General features: G+C 40.7%; 1 protein-coding gene across 1 annotated transcript in view; it reads right to left on the reverse strand.

Annotated features, from left to right (window-relative positions):
* Positions 1–526: 526 nt before the first annotated feature.
* Positions 527–21,769, reverse strand: part of LOC308605213 (phosphatidylinositol 3,4,5-trisphosphate 3-phosphatase TPTE2-like) — a 74,020-nt gene continuing 52,777 nt past the window's right edge. Inside the window, exons 16-19 of the mRNA XM_081214980.1 lie at positions 17,639–17,730; positions 6,305–6,403; positions 5,014–5,084; positions 527–774 (exon numbers count right to left, since the gene is read on the reverse strand). Coding sequence (XP_081071106.1) covers positions 648–774; positions 5,014–5,084; positions 6,305–6,403; positions 17,639–17,730 — 389 coding nt within the window. The 3' untranslated portion in view covers positions 527–647. The remainder of the gene's footprint in view (positions 775–5,013; positions 5,085–6,304; positions 6,404–17,638; positions 17,731–21,769) is intronic.

The raw sequence follows: 21,769 nt of genomic DNA on the forward strand, positions 1-21,769 counted from the left end.
ATAGTCAAGCCAACATAGAACTATTTTCAAAGACAATTAGGGCCTTAAGATAATGGCAGTGAAAGTACTTAGAATAAAGTAGCACCTGGTACCAAAGAGAAAATGATTCCCTGTGGACACAGGACTAACCAGTGTCTATAATGAAAACTTGACCTTACTTCAGAGCTCCCCAAGCTTAGGTGAAGCTGGTTGTGAGCAGGGGTGAGGGGTTTTAAAACAATCTTTGCTGCCATTTCTGATGCTCGTTAATAGTTTGTAAATCAAGTAGAAGAAGGAAATTAGAAATTACTTTTCTAACAAATCTGAAATTACAAATGTAAAACAAAGCAGGGAATGAATACTTGTCCAAAAATAGATAAGTAAATAAACCCACAGTATTGGGGGTAATCACAATTTATAAATATGTTACTTTGATAGGAAAGTTTTATTTCTGAGTTCTTAAGTGACAACTAATGTTCCCGTGTACTGTTTCAAATTTATCTCAATACAAATGAAAACTGTGACTTCTTTCAAAAAAAACTACTGCCATTGACATTCTCCCTTGTATATATTTAATACAGTTCTCAAGGACATGTGTATATATATATGTAAATATATCAGCAAGGAAATAGGTTTAATAGGTAGCAAGGATTGGGAAGAACATGATTCTAGTCAGAAGGGGAACTACCGTTGGTCACGTCATCAAAATAGACCTCGACTGCAAACTCTGGATGGTAAATTTTCCATGCTTTTGGTTTGTGGGGATTATCCAATTCACTTCTTGAAAGATAAAGCCTAGAATAGAAAAAAAAATTACATTTTACTGTAGGGCTAACAGAAAAGCCATGCTGTAGGACACCCTTGTTAGAGCTTTAAAAAAAAAAAGCCTTGCTGGCCACCATCAGTCTCGACCCCCCCTCTGCATCTAATTAGCTTTCAAAGACCAGCTCTCCCCCTTTCTCTCTTAAGACACAAAAATAGCATGACCTTCAGTAAGAACGTATCACTGATCCTTTTAATATTGCCTTTTATGGAATGAACATCTACATTTAATTTCTATATGTGATAAAGCAGACTAGATGTGTATTAAAACCCAGTAATAACAAGTGTCTTTTAAATGATGAAGTTGGCATTTTGGGGAAATTAAGTCGCATAATAAAAACAGCTTTACCAAGGAGTATGGACATTCACACGTTAAATCTTCAGAAAGTATAAAAGTGAGGAGAAAAGTGATCTAGCATGTTGCTCCTCTACTATGAACATGGTGTTTTAAAGGAAAAAACTGTCCCCTTCAGCAAGAACCACTTTTGAGAAGTAGTACCAAAGGAAGTTCCACCTAGATGTCTATTTGAGGGACTTCGCTCATGTTATAAGTCGAAGTTTTCTGTCTGGACACATCCAGGGGAAAAAATTGGTAAAAATGTTCCATCAAATCCAAAGTTCACTCTATCAATATCCACTACATGTGTGTGCATTGTAGGTGTCTGGTCTAGGTTTTTATTTGCCATCACCTTGGTGGACTTGAGGCGGGATTAGATGCAGTCTACATTTGAAGAACAGGCTAGGATTGTGTGTCATGGGAACTGCCAATTCATGCCACATACAATCGTAACCACTTCTTCAAAACTCTTCTGTATGATTTTTTGAATGTTATCTTTCCTTTAGAATTGAATGGTATGGTGATGCCAATCTCAAATTTTCAGCACCACAGTACAGAAGACGTGGAGAACTTCTAGATTTAGGAATGAGTTTCAGATATGATAGAGGTTCTTTGGAATACTCTTCAAATCAGTTACTTTTTAAAACTAGATTACCCGATTTAGTTATAAGAAAATCAGTTTTAAATGGGAGACTATTACTGATTTTTTAAAAGCTGTCCTCACTGATACTTACTGTGTCTTATAACTTCTGCCCTAGATATAAGTGTGTCAACTCGCTTTTAAACTAGCTGAAGCCTCCCTGGATGACACCTTCCTGTGGCACAGAATTTGGTGTTGCTCAGTCATCAGTAAATCCGCACATACTGAGGACCTGCCATATTCAAGGTACTGAACAAACTCATATTAAACTTTCATGGGAGGCATTTGTTGCCACACTCAAGATCTGCTTATAGTATGTTTTATAACACAGTCCTATGGCATGGACCTTGAGGGTAATGCAACAGTGGGTCTCAAGGATAGCCATATTTTTACAATCAGAGAAGAAAAGGAATCCAAATCGGAAAAGAAGTAAAACTGTCACTATTTGCAGATGACATGATACTGTACATTGAGAATCCTAAAGATGCTACCAGAAAACTACTAGAGCTAGTCAATGAATTTGGTAAAGTAGCAGGATCCAAACTTCACAGAAATGTCTTGATTCCTATACACTAGGGATGAAACATCTGAAAGAGAAATTAAGGAAACACTCCCATTCACCACTGCAAACAAAAAGAATAAAATACCTAGGGATAAACCTACCTAAGGAGACAAAAGACCTGTATGCAGAAAAATGTAAGACACTGATGAAAGAAATTAAAGAGGATACAAACAGATGGAGAGATATACCATGTTCTTGGGTTGGAAGGATCAACATTGTGAAAATGAGTATACTACCCAAAGCAATCTACAGATTCAATGCAATTATCAAACTACCAATGGCATTTTTCACAAAACTGGAGCAAAAAATTTCACAGTTTGTATGGAAACACAAAAGACCCCGAATAGCCAAAGTAATCTTGAGAAATAAAAACGGAGCTGGAGGAATCTGGCTCCCTGACTTCAGACTATACGACAAGGCTATAGTAATCAAGACAGTATGGTACTCACACAAAAACAGAAATACAGATCAATGGAACAGGATAGAAAGCCCAGAGATAAACTCACACACATATGGTCACCTTATCTTTGATAAAGGAGGCAAGAATATACAATGGAGAAAAGACAGCCTCTTCAATAAGTGGTGCTGGGAAAACTGGACAGCCACGTGTAAAAGAATGAAATTAGAACACTTCCTAACACCATACACAAAAATAAACTCAAAATGGATTTGAAACCTAAATGTAAGGCCAGGCACTATAAAACACTTAGAGGAAAACATAGGAAGAACACTATGACATAAATCACAGCAAGATCCTTTTTGACCCACCTTCTAGAGAAATGGAAATAAAAACAAAAAAACAAATGGAACCTAATGAAACTTCAAAGCTTTTGCACAGCAAAGGAAACCATAAACAAGTTGAAAAAACAACCCTCAGAATGGGAGAAAATATTTGCCAATGAAGCAACTGGCAAAGGATTAACCTCCAAAATATACAAGCTCAATATGAAAAATGAAGCTCAATACCAAAAAAACAAACAACCCAATCCAAACATGGGCAGAAGAACTAAAAAGACATTTCTCCAAAGAAGATATACACAGTGGCAACAAACACATGAAAGAATGCTCAGCATCACTAATCATTAGAGAAATGCAAATCAAAATAACAATGAGGTATCACCTCACACCAGTCAGAATGGCCATCATCAAAAAATCTACCAACAATAAATGCTGGAGAGGGTGTGGAGAAAAGGGAACCCTCTTGCACTGTTGGTGGGAATGTAAATTGATACAGCCACTATGGAGAACAGTATGGAGGTTCCTTAAAAAACTACAAATAGAACTACCATATGACCCAGCAATCCCACTACTGGGCATATACCCTGAGGAAAACCATAATTCAAAAAGAGTCATGTACCACAATGTTCATTGCAGCTCTGTTTACAACAGTCAAGACATGGAAGCAACCTTAAGTGTCCATCAACAGGTGAATGGATAAAGAAGATGTGGCACATATATGTAATGGAATATTACTCAGCCATAAAAAGAAATGAAATTCAGTTATCTGTAGTGAGGTGGATGGACCTAAGTCTGTCATACAGAGTGAAGTAAGTCAGAAAGAGAAAAATACCGTATGTCAACACATATATATGGAATCTAAAAAAAAAAAAAAAGTCACTATGAACCTAGGAGCAAGACAGGAATAAAGACACAGACCTACTAGAGAATGGACTTGAGGATATGGGGAGGGGGAAGGGTAAGTTGTGACAAAGTGAGAGAGTGGCATGGACATATATACACTACCAAATGTAAAATAGATAGCTAGTGGGAAGCAGCCACATAGCACAGGGAGATCAGGTTTGTGACCACCTAGAGGGGTGGGATAGGGAGGGTGGGAGAGATGGAAACGTAAGAGGGAAGAGATATGGGAACATACGTATACGTATAACTGATTCACTTTGTTATAAAGCAGAAACTAACACACCATTGTAAAGCAATTATACTCCAATAAAGATGTTAAAACAAAACAACAACAACAAAAAAGATGTGGCACATATATACAATGGAATATTAGCCATAAAAAGAAACAATCAAGTTATTCGTAGTGAGGTGATTGGACCTAGAGTCTATAATACAGAGTGAAGTAAGTCAGAAAGAGAAAAACAAATACTGTATGCTAACACATATATATGGAATCTAAAAAATTGGTTCTGATGAACCTAGGGACAGGGCAGGAATAAAGACAGACATAGAGAATGGACTTGAGGAGACGGGGAGGGGGAAGGGTAAGCTGGGAAGAAGTGAGAGAGTGGCATGGATTTGTATATACTACCAGGTGTAAAATAGCTAGCTAGTGGGAAGCAGCTGCATAGCACAGGGAGATCAGCTCGGTGCTTTGTGTCCACCTCGAGGGGTGGGATAGGGATGGTGGGAGGGAGACTCAAGAGGGAGGGGGTATGGGGATATATGTATACATATAGCTGATTCACTTTGTTATACAGCAGAAACTAACACAACATTGTAAGACAATTATAATCCAATAAAGATGTTAAAAAAATAGCCATATGTTTTAAATAATCAGATCACAATAAGGAAGGCAATGAAGACCAGTGACTCAAGGATTTTTTGGTTTCTATAAATTGGGCTTATGGAAATTAGCAAAAGACTTGTCATTACCTCTTACATAAACATTCGAGACTAAGCTGTTTCTACTGGATTATACCATAGCCATACCTGTTATTTTGTATAAATGATGTATGGAACCAAAAGAAAAATGGACAGTTGTCATAGTATTTAGGAAGAGCCTAAAAAGACATGGTAAAAAAAAAATTAGTTCTTAGTTTCCATTTTACTGTGAAAAATAATCTTTCCAAAGGGATTAAAATCCCTTCCTTTATTCGTCTGTACGTTCATCAAATAACTGTAGCTATTGAATACGCAGCACTTACCGTCAACATTAGACTCAAGACACCAAGACAGAGACTTTGAGAGATTGCTGTTCCTTTCTCTCGCCATTTCTAGCAACATTTTTAAGGACATGTATTTTCTCTATGATAGATATTTACAAATTTAGACACTGGTCTTTTAATCTGGTTTGGATAGTGCTAAACAGAATCTACTGAGGACCTATGTCTATTTCTGCCCCAATGGTATCATCCGTTCCTACAAGGAGCAGCTACATTGGATCATTAACCACGATTGATGATGACAGACCCCTTGGCTAGTGCCCCGACACCAGTGCTTCTGCTTAGAGACCACTGATTCAGAGAATTCAGACTGGCTCCGTTATTCAAGGGGAGCTATCCCGGCCACTTGCTTCAACACATGGACCATTTCAAACTTAGTAAATTCTCCGCCAACAGGGAGCAAGCAGGGGATGCAGGCGGGCACAGGAAATAAGCTTTAAATTGAGCAAACACAGTTATACGTTGGCGGTTCTGGTTGATGATTTAATAGGAAAATGAAACTATTGGGGCTTAGAAATTTGCTATGTACAGAATAATCAGACATACACTTGATAAATGGTAACATCAATTATACTGTAATGACAATGGCAGATATTCGTATCTTTCATAAATATTGGATTAAATATGCGACTTTAAATGAATTATACATCAATTGAGAGGAAAGCCAAATCTCCCTCACTTTAACGTATTTTATAAGTTATGGGGAGCAATGTCTTTTAAAGATACAAACCAAAAATATCACTACTATGTAGTTTAGACCTTGGTTTCTTTTTTTTTTAACATCTGGGTTTTTGTATTTTTTTCTTGTTTGAAAATTAATACATGCAAATTGTATATAATTTAGAAAACAAATGAGCAAAAATATATTTAATTACATATTTTCTTTTAAAAAAAATTCGATATAGAAATCTGACTTGTTTCGTCTCCCCATCCCTGACTAGGGGTTGACATCTCCCGTCATCTCCCTTGTTGGGAATTGTAGCAAAGGAAACCCCAAACCGGAATCATTCAGAAGACTAGACAAGCTTAGCAGCATAGATTGTTTCTTGATTACTCACCGAAGAAGAAGAGAGAAATTTCACTTTCACCTCATCATACAGAGCTGGACAGTTGGATAGATTAATTATTACTCTGTCTGTTTCAGCATCATGAACCATCTGTGGATGAACACATGGAATTCAGAACTATAAACTTAACTGATAATGAGACAACAGTGAAGTTCATGTTCACTTACTGAGGCTTCTTCTATTTAATCACGTACTCTTGGTCTCATAGCCCAATGACTACATGTATAAATGTTAATATTTATTTCTATAAAGTTGCAATACTGGTAACATTTTTAACAGGCCATCGTGGTTGAGGGTTATGGTGGAACACTTGAAAAGCAAAGTATTCAATTTTCTATTAGACTTTAACCAAGTAAACATTAGTGTTGAATGTGTGTCACCTAATTTTCATATGTTGGGAATACAGAAGACGCTCAATTTTAAAGCTAGTATGCGTATTTAAAAAGCAATGCCTAGTTGCTCACATTTTATCAAAAATGTGTTTGCTGATGGGATCATAGGCCTTGTCTGTAGCAGACTGCTGGATGGAGTGACCAAAGGTAGGCCAAGTTTCTGGAATGAACGACTCTGAAGCTATACTGATTATTTGTTACGGATACACCCTTGTATGATAATGACCCCCACAGTGAGAAAGGTCTGTGCTAGGCCCTGTGAAAAATACAAAAGAAAGTGAAGACTCCGTTGATGCTTCAGGGAGTAAAACACATCAGGAACAATAGCAGAATAGCATAGAACTACGTGTTAAGCTGTATGATGAAGACTAAGGGTGCAGCTGTGTGCTTCAGGGAGGCTAACAGGCGTAGAATGAGAAAGTGTCACCGAGGAGGTAGAAACTGAGATGGGCGTGGAAGGATTTGTATAAATGAAGAGGAGCACTGAGGCGGGATCCAGATGGTGGAGTAGGAAGATGCTCCCACGGACACTCCAAAACTACAGCTACGTGTGCAACAGCTCTCTTTGAGAAAGACCTGAAGACTAGCAGAACAGCTCTCCTACAACTAAGGATATAAAGAAAGAAACACATTGAGACAGGAGGAGGGCAGAGATGTGGTCTCAGCAGGACCCATACCCCCAACATGGCTACCCACAAGTGGGAGGGGACCTCACAAACACGGAGGTTCTCCCTAAGGAGAGGGGTTTGAGCTCCACATCAGGCACCCCAGCCCTGGGGACCTGCACCAGGAAAATGAGCCCCCATAACATCTGGTTTATGAAAACCAGCAGGGCTTGTATCCAGGAGAGCTGTAGGAAACCAAGACTCTGCTCTTAAAGGGCACACACACAAATTCACTCACTTTGAGTCCCAGGACAGAGGCAGCACTTTGCAAAGTGCCCAGGCCGTTATGTGAAGTACATTCATGAACTTGAGGGTGAGTGCCAAAGGCGGGAGAAGAAACTGCCTCTGGGCAACAAAGTGCTGGTGGGCATCATTTAAAAATTTTTCCTTCTACCTAGGCTGGCCCAGCACTGGCAGGTGCCATTTCAAAACATTTGCTCTCTACCTTGCTACCACCACTCACCCCAACACCAGCATTCCCCTGCAGACCTTTCCTGCCCAAAGCAGCTCCTCCCAGCTGGCACCCCTCCAAAGCAGCTGCCACCCTGCCATATCCAGCGGGAGTCCTTGGCTGGTTGTAGTCCCCCTCCTCCCAGGGTGGGAGCCAACCCCACTCACAACTGTACCTGCAACTCTTGTGGTTGGGCCCCACAGCCAGCCACACTGGGGCCAGCCTTGTCCACCAGTGAATGTGCAGCAGCTGGGGCCAGGCCACACAGGCAGCTGGCTTGGGGGCCAGCCCCTTCCACCAGTGTGACTGCAGCAACTGTGGCACCATACAACAGGACGGGCACATGCAGCCCACACAGAAAACATCCCTGGCTCTGGTGACTAGCAGGGATTGCTCTTCTGGGCCCCACAGGAAACCACCTACAAAACCTTCTTCAAAACCAGAAGATGTAGCTAATCTACCTAATACACAGAAACAAATGAGGAGACAGGAATATGTTCCAAATCAAACAACAAGACAAAACTTCAGGATAAGAACCAACGAAATGGACATAAGTCATCAACCTGATAGTGTTCAAATACCCATAAAGATACACACCAAACTTGGAAGAAGAATGAACACAGTGAGAACTTCAACAAAGAGATATAAAAAAGAACCAATCAGAGCTGAAGAATACAATTACTGAAAGGAACAATACAGTAGATGGAATCAAGAGCATATGAGGTGCAAAAGAATGGAAAAACAACTAGTTATGTACAAGGGAACCCCTATAAGACTATCAGCTGATTTTTCAGCAGAAACTTTACAGGCCATAAGCCAGTGGCACAATATATTCAAAGTACTGAGAGGGAAAAACTTATAACCAAGAATACTCTATCCGGCAAGGTTACTGTACAGAATTGAAGGAGGAATAAAGTTTCCCTGACAAGCAGAAACTACAGGAGTTCACCACTGAACCAGTCGTGCAAAAAATGTTAAAAGGACTTCTTTAAGGAAAAAAGAAAAGGCCATTACTAGAAATCAGAAAACATGTGAAAGGAAGAATCTCCCTGGTAAAAGCAAACGTAGAGTAAAGGCAGTGGATCAACCACTTACAAAGGTTATAAAGTTTAAAGACAAAAGTTGTAAAATCAACTATAACTACAATAATTAGTAGGTATGCAAAATCAAAAGATGTAAAATGTATCAAAAACATAAAACATGGAGTGGGGGGAGTAAAAATGTAGAACTTAAGTAATCAACTTAAAATACACTGCTATACACATAGGCTGCTATACACGAACCTCAAATTAACCACAAACCAAAAACCTAATATTGAGAAAAATTAGAAAAAGGAATTCAAACATAATGCTAAAGAAAGTCATCAAATTCCAAAGGAAGACAGCGCGAGAAGAAGGAACATAGAAGAACTGCAAAAACAACCAGAAAATAATTCACAAAATGGTATTGAGTACAACCTATCAATAATCACTTTAAATGTAAATTCTTCAATCAAAAGACATAGGGTGACTGATGGATTAAAAAAAAAAAAACAAGACCCATCTATATGCTGCCTACAAGAGATTCACTTCTGATCTAAAGACACACACAGACTGAAAGTGAAGGGATACAAAAAAATATTCCATGCAAATAGAAACAAAAATGTGGGGTAGCAATACTTATATTATACAAAACAGACTTTAAAACAAAGGCTGTAGGACAGCCACATGTAAAAGAACATTCTCTAACACCATGTACAAAAACTCAAAATGGATTAAAGACCTAAATGTAAGACTGGATACTATAAAACTCCTAGAGGAAAACGTAAGCAGAACACTCTTTGATGTAAATTATAGCAATAATTCTTTGGATCTGTCTCCTAGATCAAAGGAAACAAAAGCAAAAATAAATGGGACCTAATTAAGCATATAAGCTTTTGCATAGCCATGGAAACCAATGACAAAATGAAGAGACAACCTACTGAATGGGGAAAAATATTTGCAAATGATATGACTGATAAGGGGTTAATATCCAAAATATATAAGCAGCTCCTACAACTCAACATTAAAAAAAAAAAAGGCCATTAAAAAATGGGGAGATGACCTGAATAGAGATTTTTCCAGAGAGGACGTGCAGATGACCAACAGGCACATGAAAAGATGCTCAACGTTGTTAATCATCAGATAAATGCAAATTAAAACCACAATGAGATATCACCTCAAACCTGTCAGAATGGCTATCATCAAAAAGAAGACAAGCCTCTTCAATAAGTGGTGCTGGGAAAACTGGATTGCTACATATAAAACACTGACATTAGAACACTACCTAACACCATACACAAAAATAAACGCCAAAAGGATTAAAGACTTAAATGTAAGACCAGACACTATAAACGCTTAGAGGAAAACATAGGAAAAACACTCTGACAGTCATAAACCACAGCAAGATCTTTGTGGACCCACCTCTTAGAGTAACGGAAATAAAAACAAAAATAAACAAATGGGACTTAATTAAACTTAAAAGCTTTTGCACAGCAAAGGAAACCATAAACAAGATCAAAAGACAACCCTCAGAATGGGAGAAAATATTTGCAAATGAAACAATGAACAAAGGATTAACTTCCAAAATATACAAACAGCTGAAGGAGTTCAATATCAAAAAAACAGGGCTTCCCTGGTGGCGCAGTGGTTCAGAGTCCACCTGCCGATGCAGGGGACGCGGGTTTGTGCGCCGGTCCAGGAGGATCCCACATGCCGCAGAGTGGCTGGGCCCGTGAGCCACAGCCGCTGAGCCTGTGCGTCCGGAGCCTGTGCTCCGCAACGGGAGAGGCCACAGCAGTGAGAGGCCCGTGTACCGCAAAAAACAAACAAACAAACAAACAACAACAATCCAGTTAAAAAATGGGCGGCGGACCTGAATAGACATTTCACAAGAAAGACATACAGATGGCCAAGAGGCACATGAAAAGATGCTCAACATCACTAATTATTAGAGAGATGCACATCAAAACTACAATGAGGTCACCTCATGCCAGTCAAAATGGCCATTATCAAAAAATCTAGAAACAATAAATGCTGGAAAGAGTGTGGTGAAAAGGGAACCCTCATGCCCTGTAGGTGGGAATGTAAATTGATACTATGGAGAACAGTATGGAGGTTCCTTAAGAAACTACAAATAGAACTACCATATGACCCAGCAATCCCACTACTGGGCATATACCCTGAGAAAACCATAATTCAAAAAGAGACATGGGGCTTCCCTGGTGGCGCAGTGGTTAAGAATCCGCCTGCCAATGCAGGGGACATGGGTTCGAGCCCTGGTCCGGGAAGATCCCACATGCCGTGGAGCAACTAAGTTCGTGCGCCACAACTACTGAGCCTGCGTTCCAGAGCCCACAAGCCACAACTCCTGAAGCCCAGGCGCCTAGAGCCCGTGCTCTGCAACACGAGAAGCCACTGCAAAGAGAGCCCGTGCACCACAACGAAGAGTAGCCCCTGCTCACCGCAACTAAAGAAAGCCCATGCACAGCAAAGACCCAACACAGCCACAAAAAAAAAAAGACGTACTACAATGTTCATTGCAGCACTATTTACAATAGCCAGAACATGGAACCAACCTATATGTCCATTGACAGATGAACTGAATGGATAAAGAAGATGTGGCACATATATACAATGGAATATTACTCAGTCATGAACAGAAACGAAATTGAGTTATTTGTAGTGAGGTGGATGGACCTAGAGTCTGTTGTACAGAGTGAAGTCAGTCAGAAAGAGAAAAACAAATACTGTATGCTAACACATATATATGGAATCTAAAAAATATATGTATATGGTACTGATGAACCTAGTTGCAGGGCAGGAATAAAGAGGTAGACATAGGGGCTTCCCTGGTGGCGCAGTGGTTGAGAGTCTGCCTGCCGAGGCAGGGGACACGGGTTCGTGCCCCGGTCCGGGAAGATCCCACATGACGCGGAGCGGCTGGGCCCGTGAGCCATGGCCGCTGAGCCTGCGCGTCCAGAGCCTGTGCTCTGCAGCGGGAGAGGCCACAGCGGTGAGAGGCCCGCGTACCGCAAAAAAAAAAAAAAAAAAAAAAAAAGAGGTGGACATAGAAAATGGACTTGAGGACATGGGGTGGGAGGGCAAAGCTGGGGCGAAATGAGAGTAGCATCAACATACATACACGACCGAACGTAAAACAGCTGGCTGGTGGGAAGGAGCAGCACAGCACAGGGAGATCAGCTCCGTGCTCTGTGATGACCTAGGGGGTGGGATAGGGAGGGTGGGAGGGAGGCTCAAGAGGGAGGGGGTATGGGGATGTGTATGCATATGGCTGATTCGCTTTGCTGTGCAACAGAAACTGACACAGCATTGTGAAGCAATTATACTCCAATAAAGATTAAAAAAAAAAAAGACAACCAATGTTGGCAAGGATGTGGAGAAAAGGGACCCTTCATACACTGTTGGTGGGAAAGTAAATTGGTGCAGCGACTGTGGCAAACAGTATGGAGGCTTCTCAAAAAACCAAAAAATAGAACTATCATGTGACCAAGCAATCCACTCCTGGGTATGTATACAGAAAAAACTCCCACTAATTCAAAAAGATACATGCACTCCAATGTTTATAGCAGCATTATTTACAATTGCCAAGATATGGAAGCAACCTAAATGTCCATCAACAGATGAATGGATAAAGAAGATGTGGCATATGAGTAGTATTCCACTGTGTGACAGATAAACATATACTTTATATATATATATATATATATATATATATGTGTATATATATATATATACACACACAAACACACACATATATATCACACAGTGGAATACTACTCAGCCATAAAAAAGAACAATTTGCTATTTGCAACAACATGGATGGACTTTGAGGGTATTATGCTAAGTGAAATAAGTCAGAGTAAGACCAATACTGTATGATATCCTTTATATGTGGACTATAAAGAATAAAACAAACTAGGGAATATAACAAAAGAAACAGACTCACAGATATAAAACAAACTAGTGGTTCCCAGTGGGGAGATGGAAGGGGGGAGGGGCAAGATAGGGGTAGGGGACTAAGAGGTACAAATTATGTATAAAATAAATAAGCTACAAAGATATATTGTACAACACAGGGAATATAGCCAATATTTTATAATAACTGTGAATGAAGTATAACCTTTAAAAATTGTGAATCACTATGTTGTACATCTGTAACTTATATAATATTGTCCATCAACTATAATTCAATTTAAAAATCCCCAAAAATAAAACCAATTTTTAAAAACAAAGGCCGTGGGAGTTCCCTGGTGGCACAATGGTTAAGAATCTGCCTGCCAATGCAGGGGACACGGGTTTGAGCCCTGGTCTGGGAAGATCCCACATGCCGCGGAGCAACTAAGCCCATGCGCCACAGCTACTGAGCCTGCGCGTCTGGAGCCTGTGCTCTGCAACAAGAGAAGGCCGCGACAGTGAGAGGCCCACGCACCACGATGAAGAGTGGCCCCCACTCGCCGCAACTAGAGAAAGCCCTCGCACAGAAACGAAGACCCAACACAGCCAAAAATAAATAAATAAATAAGTTTAAATAAATAAAAAATAAGTAAAATTGCATCAAAAAGAATAAAATACTTAGGAATAAGTTTAACCAAGGAAGTGAAAGACCTGCACTCTGAAAACTATAAGACATCGATGAAAGACGTAAATGTGACACAATTAAATGGAAAGGTATACTGTGCTTATGGATTGGAAGAATTCATATTGTTAACATATCCATGCTACTACCCAAAGCAATATACAAATTCAATGTAATCCCTATCAAAATACCAAGAGCATTTTTCACAGAACTAGAATCCTAAAATTTGTGTGGAACCACAAAAGACCCCAAATAGCCACAGTAATCTTTAAAAGAACAAAACTGGAGGTATCTGTTTTTCTGACTTCAAACTATATCACAGAGTTATAGTATTCAAAACAGAATGTTACTGGAACAAAAAGAGATACATAGATCAATGGAACACAATAGAGGGGCCAGAAATAAATCCACACACTTATGGTCAATTCATCTACAACAGAGATGACAAGAATATACAAAGTGGAAAAGACAATCTCTTCAATAAACAGTGTTGGAAAAACTGGACAGTTACATGCAAAAGAATGAATCTGGACCACTACCTTACACCACATATGACAATAAAATTAAAATGGATTAAAAATTTGAATGTAAGACCTGAAACCATAAAACTTCTAGAAGAAAGCATAGGCAGTCAGCTCTTTGACTTTGATCTTAGCAATACCTTTATGGATCCGTCTCCTCAGGCAAGGGCAACAAAAGCAAAAATAAACAAGTGGGACATCAAACTAAAATGCTTTTGCACAGTGAAGGAATCCTGCAATAAAATGGAAAGATAATCTATTGAATGGGAGAAGATACTTGTAAATTATGTATCCAATAGATGTTAATATCCAGAATATAAAAATAACTCATAGAACTTAAAAAAGAAACATCAAAACAAGAAACAATCCAATTGAAAAATGGGCAGAGGACCTAGAGCAGACATTTTTCTAAAGAAGACATACAGACGGCCAACAGGCACATGAAAAAATGCTCATCATTACTAATCATCAGGGAAATGCAATTCAAAACCAGAACATCACCTCATACCTGTCAGAATGACTATTATCAAAAGGACAAAAAATAACATTGGTGAAGGTGTGGAAAAAAAGAAACCCTCTTCCACTGTTGGTGGGAATGTAAAATGGTGCAGCCACTATGGAAAACAGTACGGAGGTTCCTCAAAAAATTAAAAATAGAACTACCACCTGATTGAACAATGCCACTTCTGGGTATTTATCCAAAAAAAAAAAAATCAACAACAACACTAATTTGAAAAGATATATGCACCCCTATGTTCATTGTAGCATTATTTACAATAGCCAAGATATGGAAGCAACTTAAGTCCATCAACAAAGAAAATGTGAGGTATATATGTGTGTATATATATATATGCACATGTATGTATATATGAATATTATCCATACAAGAAGGAAATCTTTCATTTGTGACAATATGGATGGACTCAGAAGGTATTATGCTAAGTGTATTAAGTCAAAGAAAGACAAATACTGCATGATTTCACTTACATGTAGAATCTAAAAAACAAATGAACATAAAACAGAAGCAGACTCATAGATACAAAGAATAAACTGGTGGTTGGCAGGGGATAGGAGGATGGGTGAAATAGGTGAAGGGGAATAAGAGGCACAACCTTCCAGTTATAAATAAGTCATGGGGATGTAATATACAGAATAGGGAATATAGTCAATAATGTTGTAATAACTTTAAATGGTGACAGATGGTAACTAAACTTATCGGTGATCATCTCATAATGTATATAAATGTCAGATCACTATGTTGTACACCTGAAACTAATATAATATGGTATGTCAATTATACTTCAATTTTTAAAAAAGAGGAGCTCTGTAAAGAGAATCCAGTTCAGACAGGGGACTGGGAGGGCAGGGCTGGAGGAGGGGAAAGAGGGGAAAGACCAGCAACAACAGGAAACAGAAATTAGAGTGCTGTGTTCCAAGGGCCAGAGGGGACCCAGTCTACCTGGCATGGGGACAACAGGCCACGTTACTACTGTGAATCAGCTCAGGTATGATAGGGCTGTACCTTGAGAATTCAAGACCCAGGGAAACAGGAACGGAGTTGTTGAAGATTAGAGTGGAGCATCTCCCAGGTGATAAAGTTGGGCTGGTGATGATCACATCTAACAGTTATTTAGTGATGTGTAACTCACAAAGCAACTTCACATATATTATCTAATTCAATCCTCCCAACACTTGAGATGTAACCTTTACTTTACAGATAAGAATACTGAGCTAAAAGGACTTCCCTGGTGGTCCAGTGGTTAAGACTCCACGCTTCCACTGCAGGGGGCATGGGTTCAATCCCTGGTGGGGAAACTAAGATCCCGCATGCCTCACAGCCAGAAAAAAGAAAGAATATTGCGCCAAAGATCTTAACTAGCTTTGACCGTGGGTACACAGTGTGTCTTCTGCTCTAGCTACAGCTGTTTACAATGAGAGCAGTATTTCAGGATGCATATTGCAGGACCCTATATACTGCCCTGTATAAGGAGAAAGCAAAGGTAAGGAGACCACTGGAGAAGTCTAGGCATGAGCAAATGAGGTCCTACACCGGGTAGTGGCAATGGGAACAGACAGGAAGGGAGCGAGTGAAGAGAGATTCCAGTGGTCTCATCAGCAGGAATTGGTGACTGACTGGATTTAGGGGCCACGGGCAAAGAGAGAATCAAAGGGCTTGCCTGGTGGCGCAGTGGTTGAAAGTCCGCCTGCCGATGCAGGGGACGCGGGTTTGTGCCCTGGGCCGGGAAGATCCCACATGCCGCAAAGCGGCTGGGCCCGTGAGCCATGGCCGCTGAGCCTGCGCATCCAGAGCCTGTGCTCCACAACGGGACTGGCCACAATAGTGAGAGGCCCACGTACCGCCAAAAAAAAAAAAGAGAGAGAGAATCATAGATGATACCAGATTTGAAAGTCTGAGTAAGAGAATGCTGGTGCCATTTGCAGAAGCAGATGAAAAGTTCATTGGATAAATTTGGATTGACAACTGTGTTTGAATTGCTGGGGTAAAGAATGCCCACACTGCAGCTCCTGTGTCTACCCCGTGTATGGGGCTCATACATATGTGTCAAGTGAATGAAAGAAGATATTATAGTTTAAAGGAGGGGAATGGATGTGTAGAACCAAGAATAGAGTATGTGTGGAGATAAGAACAGAAAGCCAGGGATGAGGCCTGGGGGAAGTGCCCCCTCCCGGGGGTCAGGGGAGTAAAAAGAAGGAAGAGGAGAGGTAATAGGAGGACTAGAGACCAAAGCCTGAGAAAGAATCTTAAAAGTTTATATTTCTGGGCTTTCCTGGTGGCGCAGTGGTTGAGAGTCCGCCTGCCGATGCAGGGGACACGGGTTCGTGCCCCGGTCCGGGAAGATCCCACGTGCCGCGGAGCGGCTGGGCCTGTGAGCCATGGCCGCTGAGCCTGCACGTCCGGAGCCTGTGCTCCGCAACGGGAGAGGCCACAACAGTGAGAGGCCCGCGTACCGCAAAAAAAATAAAAAATAAAAAATAAAAGTTTATATTTCTTACACCCATGAAGGAAGCTTTCCTGTTGCTCCAGGAAAGGTCTGTAGTCTTAACCTTTTCTTCAGCCTTTGAGAAAACTGACTATTTGGTCCCAAAGAGATTCCTCCCCGATCCATACACCCCTGCGCTGCTTCTCACTGTGCAGTCCCATAGGATAGCTGAGTTAGAATCACTTGAGACATTGCCAAGTGTAGAGATTCCTGGGCCCCTTTCCACATTTCCTGAATTACACTTTGGGGGTATAACTTAGGAATCTGCATCTTTACCAGTCTCTAGGTGATTTTCATGCACATTAGAATTTCAGAATCAGTGTCATATAATAAAAATGACCAAGAAGAAGAGAATATGGCTAAAAGTGACAGATCCATGAATTTAAAACTCTGATAGATTCCTGGGAACAGGCTTGGCATTTGTGGAAAAGTGAAAGGCAAAGCACCACCCTGAACTGAAAATATATTCTGGAAAACTATTTCCCCTGAACACTATTTTGAACAATAAATTTAACTCTTGACTCAAATCCAAACCCAGGGACACCAAGTTGGATGGTAACCAGAAAGCAACACAGCCTCTCCCTGTGCTGAGGGATGGTTTGGGGAGGGCCACATGCTGATTTGACACTGAGATTTAAAACAAACACTAGAATTTTCCGTTTCCATGCTTTCTCTTACCCTACAGTTTTTGGAAGCAGAACAGAAGAAGACAGGCTTTCCTTGCATTATTATTTGTACTTTTAGATCATTTCCATTGCCTTCTCCAACACCTGAATGAAATTAAAAAGTTAGGCTGGTTAGAGCAAAGATCAAAATGTCTCACCAATTAACAATATGGATTAAAAAGAGAAAAAATCCCTGGTAATTCTTAGCCAGTTTTCAATGCACACGGGCACCCTTGAAGAGGAAAGGAAATCAAAAATGTAAAAAAAAAAAAAAAAAAAAAAAAAAAAAAGGGAAAAAATTATCCCAGCTAACAGTGTGTCAATATTGAATCATTTGGGCTCTTGCATGGATTTTGTCTTTGAAAGACAAGGCTTCAAGTTCAGTTCTGTCCCCTAAAGCAGAATTTATAAGGCTGGAGAAAAAAAAAAAAAAAAAAGACATTGTTCAGCTTCTAAGATTTAGAATTCCATCACTTCACCTTCATAGAAAAAAAAATTAGGGAAGGGGATGTGCAACCTTTCTTGTTGATGTGTTGCTTTCTTCAGACTTCTAATTGTGATGTTTCTCAATAATAAATAGTCTAAATTCCTCTTGCGCTAGTTTAAATCCAGTTTATGGAAAATATAGGATAGCTGTATCCCAATGTTCCTGCTATGTTCAGCATATATTTACAGACAAATGGTTTCTTCCCCTTTCTTTTTTCAATTTAATTGACCCACTTACTTCAGCATTTCATGAAAGGGCTAGTTTCTCAAGCCTGCAAATAATTTTTCTGGCTTTCCCTTCCACCCTGCATATTTCACTTAAATATGCACAGAACTAGAGGTACAGAACTAAAACAAATATTCTCATAAAGTCATGTATCCATCACTCTTAACTGTTACATTCAGTGTGTTCTGTGCTCAGTTAACCTTGTTCTCACCGACACAACGTGTCCTGAGGAACCAGGCTTTCTCTGCCTCAGTTCCCTCTGTCCCACCCACCTGCAGCACTTCGACGGATGTCAACCAGAAGTCAGTGAAAACGTAGAGCTAGACGAAGTCAGACACTTCTCACGTGACAGGAAAAGGGCATCGCTTTATGAGCTTAAACTAATTCCCACACAATTTAAAACTTTTTAAATAATTTAAGTATATTTGCACGATTTACAAATAAAAGGTATAAAAGGCATGAAGTGAAAAGTCTCCATTTTCCCTATCTCCCACCTGTTTAGTTCTCCAGCCCCAAACAGATAACCCCTATTACTAGTTTCTAGTTTTTTATGCATATATAATCAAATATGAATATATATTCTACCAGAGGTTTTATATATGTATATACACACGAACAAATATATTCTCCTTCTGTTTTATAGAAATTGTTGCATGCCATAGCACTGTCCTGTACATGCATTTTTTAACAAGTCAAACATTTTAACTTATTACTAAGGAACAAGTCAAATGCTACAGCTGTTTCAAAGTACTGCACATTTATGGGCAGATAAGGAATGATGAAATGAATTTACAAATAAATACAAAACAGGTCAATAATCAGTTGCATTCCGCTAGACACAACTAACTAATGTGCATTTTTATGCACAAAAATTATTTGCATTATTATCAGTTTTCTACCACTTAGAGTTGTAAAATAGCTTAAAGACCATGAGAGGTGAAGGTAACCCTGGAGGTAGGCCTAGAGAAGACACTGCCCATTTCAGAGTCTATCACACTTTTTCCTGACAGTCTGTTGTGATCATCATCTCAAAGGAAGATTATTCTTTAGGGGTTTTTTGTTGTTGCTGTTCTTTCATTTGAAACATACTCCTTTGTCTTCTCATTTTGTTTACCTTTCTCTGTCTCTATGAAATTAAGTGAATCAGTTACCTATCCCAGTCTTGAAGGCGTGCCCTTGTGCAGGACTATGTAGTCTGCGTATGCTCAGGGCTTTGGTGGGAGAAGTGAGCACAGGTCCCATCTGCCCCTGGGGTGCGGTGGCAGCCACCACCTTGGTGGGAAGCGGGGCTGGAGAGGGAGGGGCTAGAGCCGGAGCCAGGTGCGACCCTGTGTGTGACACACGGCCGTCTCCACCTTGGTTTGGGATGCAGCAGGGGCTCAAGGGTTTGGGGCTGCACTTCTGTGCTGGTTTTACATTTTCCCCACTGAGCACCCTTGGTTAGAGGCTGGGTCAGGGCCGGAGGGGTTGATGCCTCACTGCTGAGCTGGTTTCTTTCCCGCTGGCGGTGTCAGTCCCTGGCCTGGAGTAGTTTCACTCCTAAATGTGGGCAGTGACCCAGCACTGGCCAAGGCTGCTTTCTCCCTGGTCAGAGTTTTCAGGCTGCTGCGTCTGCCAGGATGGGGGTATAAGCAACCACTCACTCTCTGAGTGAGGGCTCAGTGTTTTACAGCCTCCGCTGAGCCCCACTGGCTTTCAAAGCAGCTAAGGGGACTCATCCTCCTGGTGTCAGACCCCAGGGCTGGAGTGCCGAATGTGTGGCTCAAACCCCTTGCTCCCCAGGGAGGCTCCCCAAGCCCATGACACCCCCCTCCACGTCTGGGTCCCCCACCAAGGGTGCAGGTGTCGACCAGATCACTTCTCCTCCCTTCCTACCAGACTCCATGCGGATTTTTCTTTACAGCTTTGGCTGTAGAAGGGCCTTTCTGCCAGCCTCCAGGTAGCTCCACAGGTAGTTGTATTTTTGATGTGTTCATGGGGGGAGGTAAGCTCAGCGTCCTCCTACTCCACCACCTTGATCTCCCTCAAAGGGGATAATTCTTATTCCAAAAGAAGGCTGCTGTCATTGGCTCTGGCCTGCTTATTTACGTGGGTGCAGCAAGAATTTTGGCGTACCAGGCAGGCCTTCTTAAGTGGGCTCTGCCAGCCGAGGCCCACACCGTAAGAACAGCTGCAAAGGGCACAACTTTCTCTCTGGAAGCCTTTATGAGGATCTCAAATTAGACTTTTAAAATCCTCTATTTTATGTTAGCCTGAGATGAGGAAACCAAACCCATAAAATTCTCCACCAGTTTTCACCTACAGTACTTATAAATTTGTGTTAGTTCCTCTGTTCTCTAGATCTGTACTTTACAGTTTTAACTAAACAGTATCTCCACAGAGGTGAAGTAAAATTCAAAAATGAAGACAGAAGTCACAGTCTTTGGATACGATATCAGACTGGGACAATATATGAAATGCTAGAACTTACTAAAACCATTTTTAAGCTTAGAAGTTTGAGAAACTATTCCTATTTTCATTGTTCACGTTAGAGAAATGCATCAAAACTCCATCAGACTAAATGCCTTTTTGTCTGTTTGGAATAGTTTAATACTCACAGAGGTTTGTATAGATACTGTTATAGGGTTACCTCGGAGATACTGTGTGTTCGGTTCCAGACCACTGCAATACAGCGAATATCGCAACAAAGCGAGTCACACGAACTTTTTTGCTTTCCCAGTGCATACAAAAAGTTATGTTTACACTATACTGCAGTCTATTTAGTGTGCAATGGCATTATGTCTAAAAAAATGTACATAACTTCATGAAAAAATACTTGATCGGGACTTCCCTGGTGGCGCAGTGGTTAAGAATCCGCCTGCCAATGCAGGGGACACGGGTTCGACCCTGGCCCAGGAAGATCCCACGTGCCGCAGAGCAACTAAGCCTATGAGCCACAACTACTGAGCCCGCGCACCTAGAGCCCGTGCTCCGCAACAAGAGAAGCCACCGCAACGAGTAACCCGTGCACCGCGACGAAGAGTAGCAACTAGAGAAGGCCTGCGAGCAGCCACAAAGACCCAATGCAGCCAATAAATAAATACGTAAAATTCTAACACAAACCATTAAATAAAAAAAACTTGATTGCCACATTGCTAAACTAACAAAAAAAAAAAACTGCTCACCATCATCTGACAACTCAGAATTGTCACAAACCTTTCATTTTTTTGAACAAGTGCAACGTCTGCAAAGCACAATAAAGCAAAGAGCAATAAAACGAGGGATGCCTGGATTCCCACTGTTAACCAAGAGGACCCTGAGGGAGAGGATACACTCAGGTACAAAACAGGCTCTCACGCCACCAACTTGGTTTTAGAGCTGAGTTTCATTTACCTAGAGGAGGACGCTGCTCCACCAGCCACCTGGGTGGCCTCTCACACTGCACTTTCTGCA

Source organism: Mesoplodon bidens (genome assembly GCF_964165515.1).
Source record: "Mesoplodon bidens genome assembly, chromosome: 17".
In the NCBI taxonomy this organism is placed as follows: Eukaryota; Metazoa; Chordata; class Mammalia; order Artiodactyla; family Ziphiidae; genus Mesoplodon; species Mesoplodon bidens.